Source organism: Poecilia latipinna, unplaced genomic scaffold (assembly GCF_001443285.1).
Source record: "Poecilia latipinna isolate Pla-1442-1.1 unplaced genomic scaffold, P_latipinna-1.0 Scaffold378, whole genome shotgun sequence".
NCBI classification, from domain to species: domain Eukaryota; kingdom Metazoa; phylum Chordata; class Actinopteri; order Cyprinodontiformes; family Poeciliidae; genus Poecilia; species Poecilia latipinna.
This window is the reverse complement of record NW_015112994.1, coordinates 261,060-280,866: the sequence shown is the minus strand read 5'-3', so window position 1 is coordinate 280,866 and position 19,807 is coordinate 261,060. Positions and strand designations below refer to the sequence as shown.

Here is a 19,807-nt window from a genome sequence, read left to right as displayed (position 1 = left end):
TGTACAGATGTTTTCCTAACCAGGGTGCAATGGGGATGATTGAAATGCCAAATATGCAAAAGATTTTTTTATTTTATATTTTCCCACCAGAGCTGCAATAGTTTTTACCCTCATAGGGCATCAGCCTTAACTGTGACTAACAAGTCTGGATCCCACAGGAGAATCCAGGTCCAGCCAGCATGGGTGAACTTTGGAAGTTTTCCCTCCAACAGAAGAATACTTTTATTCATTCTGAGCAGGAATTTATTCCAAAAAAGAGCCACAGGAGCTGTTAAAGCTACCTGTCAGGCTATTATGCAACATTAAACCCATTTTTACATATTTAACTTGTCAATTATGCAACATAGAGAAACCTTCATTTGAAATGAAACCTTCCAAAAACAACCTCCACAAACCTATGATTTCAGTGAGATCACAAAAGGGCTTAAGGAAATCACATAATTCATGTAGCACATATTTTTAAGCCTTCCATGCACAAATCAGCTTTTTGTGCATATCCTTTTTAATCCTTTTAAAATTAGATTATTCCATCAAGTAATTCTACTTTTATTAAGCACAATATTTAAGATTGTATTCAACAACACTGGATGGATTTCAGAAAACAATAAATTAACACTTGGAAGTAGCTCTTCAAAAAGGGCCTGGGCAGATCAATCAGCACAAAACTGCAATGTTCATTCAATAAAGGCATCACCCAAGCATTATAGTTGATTATTAGGGACATGTTTGTATGCAAAAATAGGAAAAAAAAAACTGAGGTGTTAACATAAATAAAAATACCAGTAGAGTGTTAAAAGTTGCTCAGCTTCCATACTGTTTACCAATGCCAGGTGATCAGTTAGGTTCTTGCGCCTGTGGTGACGTCAACGATTAAAAGCACAAAGTTGGGGGAGGATTCCCCGTCAGTGCTTTTTTTTTTTAACTGCAGATCCCTGCCAAGTTTTTTTTTTTTAAGTGGTTTTGTTTTGGGGAAAAAAAAAAAAAAAAAAAAAAAAATCTCCAGTACCTTTAAATCTACAAACGCACTGCTAGTCGTTTCATCATTTTCACCACGATAAAGCGCCCGCCCACACACCGCTGTGCAAATAACGCAAATAACTGAACTTTTCAGATTTGTTCTGGTATTATGAAACCCCGCATATTCAACAGATTGCTAGCGTTGCTTTGTGCAGTTAAAAAGTGAACTTATATGACAACCGCTTGTAAAGAGGACTCAACTGTGCCGCTGTCCTGCAGCGGTTGGCGTCGCCTCAAATTGCTCCTGCTCACAGATGTTGCTAATTAGCGACGGTGAACAAAACTGCTGCTACAAGATTCTTACTCTGAAGTACAAACGAGCTGTTTGAATGTAACGTTCATACTCGTTGTTTTAGCTAAAAGTAGTTTTAGCTCAAAGAAAAAGTAAATAAAGAGATAAGTGAACCCCAACCCCCATCCTCAACTGCAAAAAGAGGAGAAATGAATGAGGAAGGCAATCCAGTGACAGTACAAAGTTAACTTTTGAGGAGTTGCGCATACACGTCAAACTAAAATTTAAAACATAACTATTTCACTCAGCTAAGCAGCGGAGTTTATCCAACTCACCTCTCTTTAGCTCTGACAGAGTTGCTCCTCTTCGTCCTGAATCCCGTCCGCGGACAAGACTATGATCCCGGGGTGCTTCTCCAACTCTGGAGTGGACTCCCGAAGCCTATCCCGGCTGTTTTCGGTTGAACTTGAGTCTGCTGTGCTGGATGAGGCTGAAAGCGGCTCCCTCATCCGGATCTCAGCACTTTGACTGGAGCTCCGCATGGATTTGAGAGCTCACAAACTGCCGGGCGTAGGGAGTGGCTGGAGCGGCGTCTCTGGGTTTGTCCAGAGTCCCTTAATCACCTTCTGTGCGGAGGGGGGAGGAGGTGGATTTGTGATGCATTCATGTACCGTAGGAACAATATGTTTACAACTATCCATGAAACGCTGAATAGCTTATATATATATTGTGTGTGTGTGTTACTGAAAAGCGTATTGCAATCTGGGACACATACTTTTGCTTTTAATCTCTGACTGATGATTTTCCCGTGATGATTTTCCACATTAAAAGATAAAGAAAATATATTTAAGGTAAGCCAATTATATAAGACAGAAAATTAAACATTAAGACATAAATGTGAACTTAATGGAAAGTACAAAGTGCTTTTAATTTGGCAAACCTTGTCAAAACACATGTTCTAATTTATTGGATATGTTTTATTAAATATGATAACCATCTATTTGGGACACTAAAGTACTTTGCAAATGTTCTATTTCAAATAACATTTGATATGAAAGGTGCATTGTTTTCTTAATTCAACTTCATCTTAAGTTTTTTTTATTTAAATTAGCAAATTTGGTTAAATTACACATTTACAACAACACAAGTGGAAAGTTGACAGTGTTAAAAATATGTACACATAGTGATGATCTGCAGCATCAACCTTCTGTTCTCTTTACAGACTGCTTTCAAGGTTTTATTGTTGCCATCACTTTTGGAAATGTGTGTAGTTTTCTCAAATACATTGCAAATGTTTTGCTGTAGAATACAAAACACTTTAATGTGAACAATGCATTTGATCCAGAGGACAGTGTTTATTCATGCTTTTTGTAAGAGAACTGCTATACCATCAAGTTTGGCTGTTGGGGTGCAAGAAGAATAGGAAGCATTAAGTTGGAACATGGATTGAAAATTAGCCTAGCAAAATCTAAAAAGTCTCCAGAAAGTAATAAGGGTTCAAAGAGCAATTTCCAAACTAAATAAAACTTTTTTAGAGTTAGTTTAACATAAACATGTTTATGTCTGTTACTGTCATATTTGAAAAATAGACATACATATATCCTTCAATATTTGGGATGAATGTTTGCTTGGATATAACCCCTAATGATATTTGGGGAAAGTTCCTGAATACTTAAATGTACGAGATGAGCTTTAACGCAGCATTAAAGTTTCCCCTGAAACCCACATGGATAGATTCATCATCCTCCTCCTCCCGGCAGCACAATACCCCCCTCCTGTGTCTTAATTTTACATCGCAACGACTTGCTGACAACTGTCTAATGACGCTGGCTCAATTTGGCGTGTTCAGGACTGAAACCCATGTTCAGTTGTAGATCCTCTGTATGTGAAGCATTTCTTCCTTCGTGTATCCATGTTTTGCAGGTTCTTCACAAATATAAAACGCTAAAAAAAAGCAAACAAAAAAAATCATATCTCACAGCTTTAAGAACTGGAAAGTTGCTAATATGAAATTGTCGCTGGTATTTTCTCTGTTGGGATGGATAGTGCATGTGCGCATGCGCGCTGACGTCTACCGTTTCATCTTCCCTGTACCTGATTGAGCTGCAGTCCATTTGTCCCATATTTTTTCGACGGGCTGTTTTTGATCCAAAAAGGAATTTCGGTGAGTTTTTCGCTGATTTTGCTCGTTGTTTATCCGAGCTGTGGGTATATATTCAGCAGTTACGTCAATATCCGTTACGAAAATCAATAGTTGCTAAACGTTCGGTACAGTTTAGCTAGCTGCCTCAGATATTTCTACTACTGAGATTTAACGCCAACTTATTGGTCTCGGCCCTGTTGTTTTGTCAGGCCTTAGTTGATTTGTATTTGTCAATTTTAAGCTAGATATACGTACTTAAAAATGCACTTCTTTATAAAGCAATGTCTGTGTCATTTTGTTGTTAGTATAACGGAAAACAAGTGTGACACTGTTGCTGATAGCTTACAATAGTGATTTGCACCCAGTTGTCAGGGCTTATAAACGCTTCGTTCTTCAAATTGTAAATCAACAAACTCGACTGCAAGTAATGCATGCCCTTAGTTAAATCACATTGTTGCTCTTTCGCTACAAAGTAAATATTTATGGTTATCGCCAAGTCTTGCCTAACTTCTTGTTTTGCAGAGTGTCTTTTATGAGTAATCAAAGGCAACAGAAGCCTACGCTAACAGGCCAGCGTTTCAAACCTCGAAAAAGAGGTAAGCGTTACACTTTAAACCACGTGATTTTTGCATTTTGTTTTGGAGTTTTAAAAGAAGTGAAATGCCTGTTTCTAAGTAAATGCTATTTGACGTGTGCTGTTTCTGCTAACATTTTATTTATGTATGGCATTATTTAGCAAATATAGCAACAAAAATTCAAGCTTACTATGAAATAGTTATTTTCTACGCTTTCAAATCAGACACTTGCTGCCCAGATTATGAAACCCATTTAGGTAAAAGTTTTATGCTTAATGCAGAATATTACAAAATCCAATGGAAATATTCATAAATGGGAGAAGGATTTTGGAATCATTTCAATATCTTGTATGTTGCATTTTTACCTGGATTTACTCCTGATGTTGTTCCTGTTAACTTGCAGTCAGAGATTGTTATTTCTACTTGAAAATATACACTAATTCTTTACCCTACTTGTTTACCTTGTATATTTACTTAATATAATTCAATTTTGGGATCAATTATGTATTTTAATTCTGACTATTACATGAGTTATTTTGAAGCTCTTTTCGATTTGTGCAGAAAAGATCAGGATGCATTTTACTGACTGTTGTACTTGTACAAATACATGTGACCAGATCTTTAATCTTGATGGACTTGCAGCTTGTGTTACAGCTAATGTGTTTTACCCCTACATTCATGAACATAACAGAAAAAGAATATGTCACTGATACCTTTCAGAGCCCTAGACCTTCTTTAAGTTAGACATGGCACAATTCCCATGTCCAAATTTGAACCTGAAAAGAAGAGCATAGCATTATTTTGGAGCTAGCAACCAGATTGGCTCTTAATCAACTCTTTCCTTTGACATATTGTTCCCAACTTTTGCTACACTTAACAATGTATTTAACTGTAGAGTATATTTCTTTTGGGCTGCACAGTGGTGCAGTTGGTAGAGCTGTTGCCTTGCAGCAAGAATGTTCTGGGTTCGATTCCCGGCCCCGGTCTTTCTGCGTGGAGTTTGCATGTTCTCTCTGTGCATGCGTGGGTTTTCTCCGGGTACTCCGGTTTCCTCCCACAGTCCATGACTGTCAGGTTAATTGATCCTAGGTGGGAGTGCGTGCGTATGCATGGTGGTTTGTCCTCTGTGTTGCCCTGCGACAGACTTGTGACCTGTCCAGGTGTACCCCGCCTCTCGCCCGCAACATTAGCTAGAGATAGGCACCAGCAACCCTCCCGACCCCACTAAGGGACAAGGGTGTAAAGAAAATGGATGGATGGTATATTTCTTTTGTAATGGTATGTTTTGATGCATAAGGGGGATGAATAATCTTAAATTTTTGTGATGCACTTTCTGCATGATTTTTATTTCACCTTGGAAGATGAAAACACAGGTATGTTTTATGAATAAGGCTGTACCAATTAAACTCCTCTCCTATTTGAGGGCTTAATTAATGGGTCTAAACCGTTACTATGATTTACAGCCCCCATGTTGACTTCTCTTGAGAGTACTCAGATTTTTTTCTCCACAGGTAGAATTGCACCTCACTTTTTACTTCATGCACTTTTTGCATGAAGTAATCTTTAGAGTAGATTAAAGTTTAAAACTTTTATCAGTTGAAGGCCATTATAAAGAACTCTTTGTTATGAAGACTTCTACATTTATATCCTTAAATTATCTTATGAAATTCAAGTGAAAATGATCAGAATAACTGGTTTATGTAATTTATCAGTAAAACCATAAAATTTCTGTTTTTTGTTTTGTCATTTTGTTTCATAGATGAAAAAGAGAGGTTTGACCCATCCCAGTTTCAGGAAAGCATTGTGCAAGGTCTAGATCAAAGCGGCTCTGATCTGGAAGCTGTTGCAAAGTTCCTCGATGCCTCTGGTGCCAAGCTCGACTACAGACGATATGCCGAGACTCTGTTCGACATCCTGGTGGCTGGAGGAATGCTGGGTGAGAGGCCTCGCAAAAATCTTTTCAAACTTTATCTGTCATTAAGTTCTCAGCAGTGCATGAGTTTTGGTGCCGAATGACAGCAGAGTCTTGGGGCAAAGAGCACCAAGACTGAAGCTCCTCCTTCCAAATCTGTGTCTGAGGTGAAACGATGGTTGTGAAATGTCTCCTCCAGCAGATCAACAAGAAGCATAGAAGGAGAATAAAGCTGCTGCTTGCTTATTTCAGCGTACCTGTTCCAACATGTTTCAAGCAGGTAGAACATTGCTGATCACAAGTAAAAAACAAATCTGCTGATTGGGTGAAAAAATGACATATCACCACTACAAACAAATGAAAAGTGAAATTAAGATTATTGACCTTCAAACATCATCAGTTGGTGCCGGATTCAGTTTTGCTTGATAGTCAAACAACCTGTAACTCCTCCTGACCTGCAAATGTAGTCTGCCGGGTCGTGTTTTTTTTTTTTTTTTTTTTTTTTTTTTTTTTTTTTTTTACAATTTTTTTGAACTTGCTTTCACAAAGAAACAGTATGACTTCTCATTACCATCTCATTTAGGTGAAATGTATTACACAGCGAAGTCATCTGTAAAAGTGGTTTTCTTTGTTCTTTTCAAAATGTCAAACATTCTGTTTTCAATTATTTCAATTTTAGGTCTTGAAAAGATTCAGATGTGCCCAGATTTCCACATTTTGTTTTAAATTTCCCTTTGAGTAGCTTCATGTATTAAATTAGGCTTCCATTCTATTGCATTCCATTTATTTAACAAATAATTAGAATTTGTCAAATAATTATACAAATTCTAATCAGCAGCACATAGAGCATTGATCATGTATTTGATCAATGTGCTGCAATTTGGGAATTTGGGTGTTTTTACTGAGTGGTCAATGTAGCAGAAGCGACAAGCTCTTACAAAAGGAATTCATTAATAGACCTTCAATTGTTGTTGTGAACCAGCAAAAAAATTCTACTACTAAAACTGTCTTCTTGTTATCTTTTACTATCTTCTTGGTACTGTATCCACTTCCAGCTTCCTGGGCGAAATAGCAAAAATGTATTCTTTTCTCTTTTGTTTTAATCACAGCCACAACTTTATCACAGTTTCCTCACATATAAGCATAACTTTAACAAAACAAAACATTACAGACCAATTAGGGGAAAAAAACATTTCTAATCTGGATTTCTATAGTTTGCAACAATTTTACCAACCTGTGTGAAGCATAAATGACTAATAAACATGTTGACATTCTTAAGAAATACGGTTCAATCTTTTTGTTTCAATTTCACATTTATTTTAATTAAAAAAAAAACAAAAAAAAATCAGCAACAAGCAGGTTAAGATCACTTTGCTACATAACGGGTCCCACAACAGAATGGCATTTTTTATCATAATCATGTTCAACCACTGGAGATGGTCACCAGACCACTCTGGTAACCGCAAACAGCAACTGGAGGAGAAGGCTTCTCTTGTAGTTTTCCTCTGCACTTTTTGAGGACATAACGTCTTCAAAAGGCCCTGCTTGTTTAGTACATGTACATTTAACAGCTGGTGTTCTGTGGGGATTGTAATATTTCTTCTTTACTTCCACTGCCTTTATATCAACTCTGCAATATAAAACTTAGTTTTTGAAGAAGGTAAACAAAACAAATGCATCTCAGTAACTGTGTCAAACTGTAATAGATCGAATTACAGACAATCTCACTATTTCTCTTCACAAGCTAATACTGTCATGTTTTCCAGCACTGGAGCTATAGATTTAACTTTTCTTGGCTTGAACAGAGGGAAATTAGCAGCTGGCCAAAACCTGTCATCAATAACCATTACATTTTTTTTCTGCATGCATACAGCTGAGAAATACCAACTTAAGTAGAACATGATTGATTTAATATCTAACTTAATAAGTGGACTCACTTTAGTTATTGGTGTTTATTAAATTTTAATAAAAGTGAGCTTCAAAAATTCCTCTTTTTTTAATCTGTTTTTTTTTTTTTTTTTTTGTAATATGTTACCAATAGGTTTGTATTAGTTAACTAACAATCTTAGCAATGGTGATTGTATTTGTGAAACAAGATCAACAATAAGTAAAGAAGTAAAGAATAATGGACATTTTAGACAGAAATTGATCAAAAGTTTTAACTGGGAGATTAATGAAGTAGTAAAAAAAGTGTTTGTTTTTAGCCCCAGGTGGTACTCTGTCTGAAGACATGACCTGCACAGATTTCTGTGTCTTCAAAGCACAAGAGGACATGGAGACCATGCAAGCATATGCACAGGTGAGTAATCCAATTTTCAGGTGAAAAGACAAAAAAGATTAATATTTTGTAAACAAAAATTTTCCATACAATCATATTTTGTATTTGTAGGTGTTCAACAAACTCATCAGACGTTACAAATACTTGGAAAAGGGATTTGAGGAGGAAATCAAAAAGGTGTGATTATTTTACAAGAATCTTCACATCCGTTACCATTTTGCCTTACATCTACCTTTAAGTGGAGGAAGCGACATTGTTTTACTGGATTCAGCCAACAGAATTAAATTCGCGTGCTTACTGTTTGGCAGCTGCTGCTGTTTCTCAAGGGCTTCACAGAGGCTGAACGCAACAAACTGGCGATGCTCACGGGAATTCTGCTGGCCAACGGCAATGTCTCTGCATCCATTCTCAGCAGCCTCTTTAACGAAAACCTGGTCAAAGAAGGTAACGGTTTAATCTTTCACTGGTGCTTAGTGCTTATTTCATGTTTTCACAAATTGGAGTCTGCAGGCTCTTTAGCCTGGAAATTATTCTACCTTCTACTGTTGTAAATCAAAATGTATCGCCACCTGAAATAAATGGTGATTGGGAGGATGATGACGTGAACTCTCCAGCAACTCGAGTGGACTGAGTTTATGTTTAACACAACATAGCTGTTTAGTATGTTAAGAATATATAAATCTCTTAGTTGTGTTAATTCATGTTTACACAGTTCACAATTAAAGGAAAATAATGTTCAAGGCAACAAATTTATTTACCCTCTGATTTCACAGTTGGGTTTTGGATTAAGTTGTCGTCATGAGGTTTAGTGAGCGCATGAAATGTACACCCTCAGGTTTAGTCGCTCACTGTGTGAAAAAGTTAAGCACTGCTTTATTCAGTTGTCTGCTTTATATTTGTGAACAGCTGTTCAGCAAGCAGTCACATTTTCTGTGTGTTATCGTAGAGCGTCACACTTCTGTTTTTACAAGTATGTCAGTTTCTGCTGCTCATCCTTGTGTAGTTTCCTTTCCACACAGGCTCAGGCTTGAATTTCTCGTCCAGATTTATTTCACCGTGTGAATAACTGGACTTACAAGTTTAAAGTGTTCTAATCATGTGTTGATACTTGCTTAGCAAACTTTCTGATTGGTTTTGTGGACTGCACAAAAATCAGAATTGAGCACCTGCTGTATGAACGTTGACCTTAGAAAAATATATCCGTTGAGATGGGGTGGAAATCTGTATCGAAAAGGAAAAGCTTGTTTGGTGCATTTAATAAAATCATTTTATGATATTGACAAAAAGACCAACAGCAAAGGTGGTTTTAGTCTTATCAAGCAAACAATAATTTAGATGGATATTTTTTCTCTTTTTTTAAAGTAAATGTTTTCTTTTACTGTCATGTGATGGCAGTTTGTTTAGCTCTGATTATTTTCCTGAAATAAGTAATCTGTGAATCTTCATTGCTGTATTTGTTTTGCATTTCTTAAGTCATTTGATCAAACATTTTGTGGCCATCATAAATTGCTCTTGCTTCTGGCAGTCAGAAAAGCTGGTACCAAATATGCAGATAAGCATGTGGCTGGGAAACATGAGACTATCCTCAAGGAACTGAACAAATGGAATGGCATCTGATGAAACTGTTTAATTGAAGATGTATTGATGCAAGAGATTAATCAAGCTATCTGCTTGGATTTCTTCGCATTTTAAAAATCTCTTTAAGAACTATAAATAATAGCAAATTACTATTTTATTACTACTTGATCAAATAAAAAAATACTTGATAAAAACTTTACAATTTGTAAGCTGCTTAAAGTCACAGAGCAGTCTCTTAATCAATGCAAATGTCAAATATGACTAAATTCTGCAAGTTATGGGACAGTGAAATGTTTAAAAACTAAAAAGAGAGAACTATAATGAATGACAGAATATCTCCCTTTTCAAGATGGATATTAAAAAAAGAAATTCTGTAACATTCATTCAAAGAACCAGTCTTGTTAAATCATTCATCCATTTATTTTAAACGAAATGGGAGTCCTAAGAAGCCCCCCTGCTGTAATCCATCATTATTTATTAATATTAGCATAGGAGGCTGTCAGTGTTACGCAGCTCTGCGGCTAAACAGGATTTCTTTAGTTTTTCTAAATTTCAGAATGATTACAGTGAACACCTAAAGATGTCTTTTGCACCTTTCAGTAGTAATTTACGTGTTTAGTGACATTAGCATTTTTAGCTGTGCTTGCTGTATGTATTCTTTGTAGAATTAGGGTAGTTGTACCTTAAGTGTGGAATGTACAAATAGATTCAGAAATGTCCAAATCCAGGCTGTTCAATGACTGTCACAAAGAATCAAAGAAAGCAACATAGTTGGAGCAACAAATAATGTTGGTATTTGTTCTAATTTCTGTTTTCTGCTCTCTTAGAAATAACAATAATGTATCAAACAAAATCTTGTTCTTTGTATGAATATTGACAGCTATTACATGCTTATGCTAGTAACTGTTGATAAAGCAATGCAGATGGTGTTGTGAGGTTTGCCTGGCTTTGACTTGGTTGTTTGTCTTTTGCTGGCTGCAGAAGTAAGAGGTGGCCACACACAGACGGCAGCTGATGAATAGCCTCGGTTAATTGAGCACCACCCATTATCAGTCACTTTACCCTTGAAACTTGAATCTTCAAATAGATGGACTGAATGGTGGCCTACTTCATATGTTCATAAATACAAAGTTATTGAAATGCTATTTGTTGAAGTCGTTATATAGATGTTACCCTGCCATATCCATCTCCATCTGCTTGATGGTCTTATGGCAATTAAAAGCCGCAGATTTACGTTTACCGATGTATTAAGGAGGCCTAACTTAATCCTGGTAGATCAGTGTGCAGCAGCTGACTCACATTACCATTCATTTGTTCAGGTGTTTCAGCCTGCTTTGCCGTGAAACTCTTTAAATCCTGGCTTTCCGAGAAGGACATAAACTCAGTTGCTGGCAGTCTTCGGAAAGTTGGCATGGACAACAGACTTCTGGTGAGAATGACACATTTAATACAACATTATTACAGCAGAATTAAGTCTTAAAAGTCTGTGCGCTTGGATTATGACTTGTTAAATAAAATGAGATTAGTTGAGACGCCATTCTGACATTCAGCAGTTCAAGTTTTAGTTAATGATTACAGTCTGTTTCTGGCTGAAAAAGTCCTCACTAAACATTTCACTCCTTTCAGGAACTGTTTCCTGCAAACAAACGCAGTAGTGAGCACTTCACCAAGTACTTTGACGATGCAGGGCTAAAGGAGCTTTCAGACTTTGCCAAAAACCAGCAGTCTATAGGTGCACGCAAGGAGCTACAGAAAGAAATTGAAGATCAGATGTCACGAGGAGACCCCCACAAAGACGTAAGTCCACTTAGTTTTCCTGCTTTCTCTGACACTCGGTTCTTTTTATGTAGCACACTGCGAAGACTAGCTCTGAGAATCGCTTTCTTCTTGACCTTTGTCTGCCTTTGTCTTGAGGAGTGGCTGCAAAATGGGTGCAGTGAATCAATGAAAAGTTTCTGCAATCCACTCAGCCTCGACAATAGTCTCACCTCCCGCATGCTTCTCTGAGGATTCCAATGCCTAACACATCTGGAGGGTTTGATTAGAGGCGCGATAATGCACATGCTGGCTTTGGTTTGTCTGCATTGCCGTTAATGTGTTCGACAGATTATCGCATACACCCGAGAGGAAATGAAGAAGAGCAACATCTCAGAGCAGACAATGGTTGGACTGATTTGGTCCAGCGTGATGAGCTCCGTGGAGTGGAACAAGAAGGAGGAGCTGGTCGCAGAACAAGCCATTAAACACTTAAAGGTGACACCTTAGTTAGGTTTTGTAACGGTCTGCATTCTCTATTTAGCTTGTGAGAGTATAGGGAAGCAGAAATGTAAATAAACTTGGCTGGGTCTTTAAAATGAAAGATACTGTTAAATTAATGCAATTGTAGGTTTATTACTTAGAAGAGAGCATTTACAGGGCCTTGGAAAAGTATGCATACTCCTTTGAAATTGTTTGCATTTTAATGTAGTTTACTTTATTGAAGTTTTATGTAATGGATGTCCAGTACCCTGGTTACTAATACCCCTACACAATACAACACACCCAGAAGTCTCCTAATTATCAAATTAACACTTTTGGAAGGTATTTTCAGGGTAAATCCAGGTGTTCTGTGAAGATATTTAAAGAAAATTAATGAACAAACAGCATAATAAAGACCAAGGAACACCAGACAGGTCAGGAATAAAGTGGTGGAGAAGTTAAGAGCAGAGTTTGATTAAAAAAATCTATCCTGTAAGGTTGTTTTTCTTTTACTGAGGTGGACAGGAAGCTAAATAGAATGCAGTTCTGAGAGAAAATGTGTTAGAGGCCGTTACTGACTTGAGTTAACATCCAGCAGAACAAGCCTAGAAACAGCCAGAGCTCTAATGAAAGGATTTAGATCAAAGCATATTAATCTGTTAGAATGGTTCAGATCGAAGCAGAAGTTTCTCTTTTCAGGTTTTTATTTATGTGTTAAAAATGTTACAAACTGTGCCTTATTGTACACTGTTATTGTGTTCTTTAATAGAACAAATTTGGAAAACCTTTGTGTATGAATACTTTTCTCGCGTACTGTATTTAATCAATAATTTTCACCAACAAATTTGAAAAAGTTTTAGATGTTAGAGAAAATTCACACTTTTTAAAGCCATCAGATTTCAAAAGTGAAAAGTCTCTTGTAAATCCATAAATGTCTCCCTTTCTCAGCAATACAGCCCACTGTTGAAGGCTTTTACCTCCCAGGGATATTCTGAACTCACACTTCTGCTAAAGATCCAGGAATACTGCTATGACAACATCCACTTTATGAAGGCCTTCCAGAAAATTGTTGTTCTGCTCTACAAAGGTGAGTTAATTACGCCCATACGGCTCCTGGGCCTGTGTTTGCCTTTTTTTTGTGCGGAAAACAGTTTGCTTTGTGTTGGAAAGCTACGAATGCTGCCAGATGGCCAGAGATTATAGCCAGAAAGTTTGTCTTGATTGATGTCATCAACCAGCCCTGGTGAATTTTTCTTTTCCTCTCCCACAAGCACCTGGGGGCACATCTGTGCTCCTGGCATCAGGTTAAAAAGATGTTTCTTTTTTTAATTTATGTTTCAAGCGGACGTCTTAAGTGAGGAAGCAATTCTGAAGTGGTACAACGACGCCCATTTGCCCAAAGGAAAAAGTGTTTTTCTGGATCAGATGAAAACTTTTGTCGAATGGCTTAAAAACGCAGAGGAAGGTAGGCCACTCACTCATTCACTCTCTAGCTAAGCTGCTGAAGTGTTATTTAGATTATTCTGTAAACTAACCTTTATTTTAATCCTTCCAGAGTCCGAATCAGAGGAAGAAGAAACAGACTGAGGATTCCAAACGACAAATTCAATGCATTATTTCAATTTAACTATACATGAGATCCTGTCAAAGGATTTTTTTTTTTTTTTTTTTTTTTTAAACAGAAGTCCCTCTACATTCTTTTAATTCTCTACCTCTGCATATCAACTGTCATAGAAGGGCTTTAATATTCTTTGGACTTGCTTCCTCTATAAATCAATACTTGTACTTCTCTTTATACTTCTTAAGGACACAGTCTCAGTGCCAGATGGAGCTGAATGGGTATAAACTATTCTTTTCAAAAAAGTTTTTCTTTTTTTTTTTCTTTTTCTTTTTGAGAAAGGCAGTTTCCTTCTAAATTATCCGGTTTAAGAGATTTCAATGTTTCTGTCTTTAGTCAGTTTGCCAGAGGTCCTTATGTGTAGCCGTTATATTCTGGTCGGGCAAAAGACAAACTGTTTTCTGACCTCATTTTAGATCTCTGCTGATGATGTGACGGCATTGAATTTACTGCCGGTTTTTAGATTCAGCCTTCATTATTGGTAATGGAGCTATGCCATTTTACACAATCATGTTAATGGTGGTAAATGTTGCCCCTCAAAGTTATTTTTGTTTTTCCAGAAAATCTTATGTCATTTTTGTAGGGTCTTACTCTTATAAAACAAATTTTAAAATAAAGAGAAAGAAGCTATCGTCCTGAATGTAGCGTTTGTTTCTGCATGTTAAAAGGCAAAAGCAGACACCTTAAACTGTTGAAATTTTATTAAGATACATACAACCACATTTTCAATGTATTTACCTTAAAATCCACAATAATAATATCTCAAAGTCTTCATGCCGGTTTGGGGGAAAATAATTTACCTTTTAAGATTTTTGCAGCCTCGAAAATGGTTTCTTTCATTGAATTCAATTTTTTTCCAATTACCTCTGACATGGCTTCCCTGTTCATGCTGAAGAAAAGCATCCCCACAGCATCATACTGCCACCACAATTTACAAAGGGGATGGTGTTAAATTTCAGCCACAAAGCATTTTGGGGAAAACTAAATTTCTTTTTAGTATAGGTTTATCACATAGTTTAATATTACTACTGTACATTACAATTTTGGTTGTAACTTGGCAGCGTGTGAAAAAGCTCCTGTGGTATGAACACGTTTTCAGGGCAGTTTACAATGCAGCCCAACTCATGGAAACGATCATAAGCAGACACTCGTTTGAGAGAGCTGCATGTGCAGAAAGACAAATAATACTTCCTTACTGCCCGGGTTACTGAATGTTTCCCTAAAACTGTTTCTACTAGTGGATTTCTTCTTGAATATCATAATCATCCAATCAGGAGAAGCAGCTTGACATTCATAACCTTAAGTGCAAACAGCAATCTCAGTTTCTTCACTGTTACACCACTTTAAATCATAATTATGACGCAGTCAAGGGTGCAGAAATGAGAGCGAAATTATTTGAAATGGTATCGACAGGCCAATAAAGAAACACCCAGAATGTCTGAAAGTATATTCAGCTGTCCAGTTTGGTGTATATGCACATGTAAATGCATAATAAAAGGATTACACTACCCAGCCAAGCATTATCAGACGATAATCAGTTTTGCTCGGCACCAACAGATGGCAGTAAACCCTTAAGAGATTTTCCCTCCCCCTATTAAGGGATGCCAGAGTTTTAGAATCAAACTCAACCAGAAAATGCCATTTTGAAGAAACCCGACTAAAATATTAGACAGAGCTACAAAGTATGCAACATGAGTATTTTCTCTTCCTCTCTGTCTCAGGAGAATTTGTTTTCCTTTTGGTTTTATTTAGTCGTGCAGCAGAACATGAAACAATTTGGGAGAGTGACATGCCGGCTGGGGGAAACATGACTGCTTTTGAGATTTCTGTGCGAGCATATTTAAGTGCATCCAGCAATGATTGCCTCCTCCCCACTGCCATCACTACCAACAACATGAAACGCACAGAACCGTACACTACTACGGTTCTTAACATCTTAATGGGACTATTCTCTGTGTGCTGCCTTCCTGCTCAGCCGCACGCCAAGGACTCCTCCCTGCACAATGAGGAATGCTGTGGTGCTATAATGAGGTGTCCAAGCAGTGTCCTGACATATCTGCTTGTTCTGCTTATTTGCCATTTTTAGCAATTACATCTGCTAGATATACAGCAGATATTCCAGACTGTAACCATCAGTAGACCCACCTTCATATTGAAGTGCCAAAATTGGTGTGGATGACATGAACATGACCTTTTCTCAATACCCTGACATTGCTCTCATGTTCATTTATTGCATTAACATGCTAATGCAAAATATTTTAGAGCTTATGAATGCATATTTGCTTCTTTTTTTTTTTTTTTTTCATTTTAACGACAACTGGTCGATTAATAGACGAACAGAGACGGGCGTGTTTCTGTCAGTTGGACTTTCTGCTTGAAGTGAGCAGAGCGGCAAAATGTGCCAGGGAATGCCAGGGGAGTTGTGGAGAGCAATTATTCTGAATTTCACACTGCGGCTTTGGTCAGTAAACATGACTCTGACTGCAATGCAGACCTCATCTGAATAATGCTGTCAGAAAACGGAGAGAGAGAGAGAGGCCAACGGTTTGTTTGAATGTGAAAAGAGAGACTTGAGATAATTACTCAGTTTTGAACAAATAAATAATTTAGAAAAAGAAAAAAAAAATAGCTGCCCTACCTCACTCCCACCCAATCGTGCGGTGATGTGCCAAGCACAAAAGGAGCTCTGTTTTTGTTACGGGCAAGTTTCAAGTGAGAGCAGTTTGCTTTGCATTTTAAGCAGCGTCGCACGCCGGGCACAATGGTTTTTCCTGTTCTGCTGTTTTTGTTTTTACAGACGAATCAGGCAAACACCGGGTTTATCAGGCAGGTGAAATATGGAAATGAGCCTCAACATGTTTGCTTGCTAAATACCACCGGTTTGTCCTCCACATCAGTCGTTGCAGAACATCCTACAGCAGAGCAGCTTTCCTGCCCTGCTCCAGTCACGGACAGCTGAGCACCTCTGTGACAGCAAACAGCTGTTAACCGCATAAAATCCCAACGGGAATAAAAAAAGTTGCTGTTATTGATGCTGTGGGGTGATTTCTAACAGTTATACTCATTTGGTCTTCTAGAGGCAGAAAGTGATGGTCACAATAATTGGACCTCTGGTAAAACATTGTAAATGTTTTGTTTGTTGCAGTAATACAATATGAAACAAAAGCATTTAGAAAAAGCCAAATTGTATGAGTATGCTGATTGAGAAAATGCCGTACTTTTTTTCAAATTGATTAGAGCTTGGTATTTCATGGTAATTTGGTTCTTTGGGTGTAAATATGCTATAAGACAGTGGACAATTTCTTTAAGCCAGCTGGTCGCTAGGTTAAACGAGAATCCATAAAAACTACCAAAGATGCCTTTAGACAGCCGTAGCAAGGAGAGGCATTTTGTGGTCCTCATGTTAAGTTAACGACAGTACCTCCCTGCCTACTAATTGTCAAAGAGACATTCCAAGAAAACATGCTCCAAGTCCTTTCATTAGAACCGGAAATGTGGGTAGTTTGCTAATACTGCTATGGCTTTTGTTGAACCTGTGTGATTTGGTCAAATGATATTGACAAACATTCAAAGATATTTGTGGCGTGAAGCAAAGAATTATTTTGTAAAAGCAACTCATGCCTGTTAAGTGCAAGGAAGAATCTGTGATGCTGTGATGTCTATTCCCCTCCAGAGTTCCTAGTTTGAACTTGGGGTATTATGAACTTTGATGTACCAGGACATTTCCAGTAAAATTGTGGAGGTCTTTGCTTTCAGGAACAAAAATGAAAAGGGATTTTTGCAGGATTTTTCTCATCCAAACACATTCTGGTGCTCTGAGTCTCTAAGCTAAAATCCTTGAGAAAACCCGAGCGGTAAGCTGAAGAGAAGAGTGTAACAGAGAATTCTGGGTAAAAGAGTCCTCTGTTTCTTGGAAGTGCATTGAGAGCAGAGGTACCAATAACTTTGAAATATCATGGATTATTCAAAAATATTTTCAGTAGAATACTATGATTTCTTAGTAGAGTTATTTATTTTAGGTTATTCAACACATCTAATATGGCTGATGTCAAAAGCTTTTTTAAAAGCAATAGCCTGGTAATTCCCATCAATAATTCATAGTCTTGTTGAGTGTTGCCAGCAATTAATCAAGGCAAGTTTTGTCTTACAGAATTGTAAAAATGGCTGCATTATCCTGTTTGTTGGCTCAGTTAAAGTGTTTTTATAACTGCAATATAAACTCTTCTCCAAAGGCAAAAATGTTTTATGAGCTGTTTTAAAGTGAGGTCATCTTTCAGTTCAAGTAAACATCTCTGCTCAGGCAGATATTTTGTCTTTAAAAAAAAAATAAATAAATAAATATTTCCATGACACAAGGTCGCTGTAAATATTAAGGAAGAGTAACAAAGACTTGATGGATTTCAAAAAATGTTTCAACATATGAGGTAAAATGTTCCAAGCCATGTCCATTTAATATTATATGCATATAATTGACATTTATTCATTTCCTAGGTTGTTGACCTGAAATTTAAGTTACTGTATTATAATTTTATATAGTTTTGTAAGAATTTGACCTGCTTGTCTTGTGAAAGTATTTTGAGATCAAATTTGTTACATCACCTTGCAACAGTATTCATATAACTTAAACTTTGCACAACCACAAACCAATGTGTTTTTATTGGAATTTGATATGATCAACCAACCAATTGTGACCATAAGTATAAAATTTAAAGTTTTGTTTAGTTTTCTCCCATTTAAGTTACGGCTGTACATCTTTTAGGGCTTTACAACCTTTGCACAACCAGAGACAAGACATCTTGTTTATTTGTTCTTTGTAAAATAATTTATGCTCCTGTACACTGGAGCTCTGGGTTGATACCTCAGTCTTTTGCAGTATCTAAAGTGTTTTCTTTCAGGATTGCCCAGTAGTTGCCCATCTACTCTGACCAGCTTCCTTTGCTGCTGCTGAGAAATCCCCTCACACAGCACCTTCTTCCATGTTTGTGCCCTACATGTTTTGAAGCAAACTGAAACTTTACATTGTATTTTCTTGTAACAGTTACTCTCCACTGACCCATAAGATATTTGTGGAATGCATGAGTAATAGATGTCCTTTCAACAGAATGCTCCACATGAGCTGGGAATCTCTGAAGCTCCTCCACAGTTATCATTGCCCTCTTGGTAGCTTCTCTGATTTATGCTCTCCTTGCCATTTTAATTTAGATGTACAGCAGTGTCTTGGCTGGTTTGGAGCAGATTGCCTGGCGTTAAATATGTTCAAGACATGGGAACTAGGGTACTGAATTTGAATCATTATCAGTTGAATCAAAGTCAAACATGCCATGAAAAAAGGTCATGAGCGCCTTCAAAAGAGCATACAGCAACTTCTCTTTTCATTTTTAATATCACTCTTGAGAATCTAGCTGAGAAAGCAACTTGCTACTAAATGGCTGGCTCCTAATATTTGCAGGGTTTTACTGAATAACATGCCTGGAGTTGCACACTGTGTGAGGGGTGCCACTTAATTTATGTAACGACTCGGTTGCCAGTTAATCTCAAAACTTCAAAACGAATGCTGTCGAGTGATAAACTGTGACTTTATACAAGGAAAAGTGTCCCTGTAAGCATTTTTGTTATGAACCACCATTTCTAGAGTGCAGCTGGTGAGTCTTACAAGCTTAAACTTGAAGAATGTCTCTTATAAATGTTTGATATTTTTGCTTCAGACCTGTTGTGCTCTTCACTAGCCTGGTCAACTTTTAGTTCACAGGTAAAGATATCTGCCCCCTTCCACTTCAGGCCCTCTTTCCCTTAACCTGAAAAACAATTCTGAGTTCTTTTCAGTTTTCAATCATTCTCTCTGAGAGTGAGCATTTCTGTGCAAAACAAAACCTCAGAAAGCCTTGCAGCTACCACACAACCATTTAGAGTCTCTTACAAAAGCCTGAGAAAAAAAAGTAAGAAAATTTAAGAGTTTTGACAACTGAGCTGATTTTTTTCTCACTTTTTATGTAATTTTATTAACATGCTACACGTTTGCAGTCATGCCCAGAATGATATACAATTAAAATCAGATACTGACCTGCACAAAAAATACCTGACTTGATTTTTCTTATTGTATGACTTGAAATCAGACCAACATGTAGTTTGTTCAGACATCCTCATAATGCGGGTTTAGATCCTCTCATTAACAGCCAAAACAATATGACGCCCTGCTAATATTAAATTGGCTATCCC

General features: G+C 37.2%; 2 protein-coding genes and 1 long non-coding RNA gene across 5 annotated transcripts in view; 2 read left to right on the top strand and 1 right to left on the bottom strand.

The window, feature by feature from the left end:
* The window catches only part of myo1b (myosin IB), a 71,603-nt gene extending 69,783 nt beyond the window's left edge, over positions 1-1,820 (bottom strand). Inside the window, exon 1 of one of the 3 annotated variants that reach the window (XM_015036752.1) lies at positions 1,585-1,820. The gene's annotated coding sequence lies outside the window, so the exon portion shown is untranslated. The remainder of the gene's footprint in view (positions 1-1,584) is intronic. The other 2 variants (XM_015036753.1, XM_015036754.1) reach the window with 2 other exon arrangements.
* LOC106950105 (uncharacterized) lies at positions 1,764-18,452 on the top strand. The gene is made up of 3 exons (XR_001425536.1): positions 1,764-1,840; positions 3,470-3,471; positions 18,436-18,452. It is a non-coding gene; the product is annotated as an uncharacterized LOC106950105 (long non-coding RNA).
* LOC106950104 (basic leucine zipper and W2 domain-containing protein 1-A-like) lies at positions 3,306-13,836 on the top strand. The gene is made up of 12 exons (XM_015036755.1): positions 3,306-3,413; positions 3,915-3,988; positions 5,727-5,903; positions 8,084-8,178; positions 8,269-8,334; positions 8,466-8,601; positions 11,055-11,164; positions 11,362-11,532; positions 11,842-11,988; positions 12,922-13,060; positions 13,316-13,438; positions 13,529-13,836. The coding sequence occupies exons 2-12, from the start codon at positions 3,925-3,927 to the stop codon at positions 13,558-13,560; spliced, it is 1,260 nt and encodes a 419-aa protein (XP_014892241.1). The 5' UTR covers positions 3,306-3,413; positions 3,915-3,924; the 3' UTR covers positions 13,561-13,836.
* Positions 18,453-19,807: the final 1,355 nt, after the last annotated feature.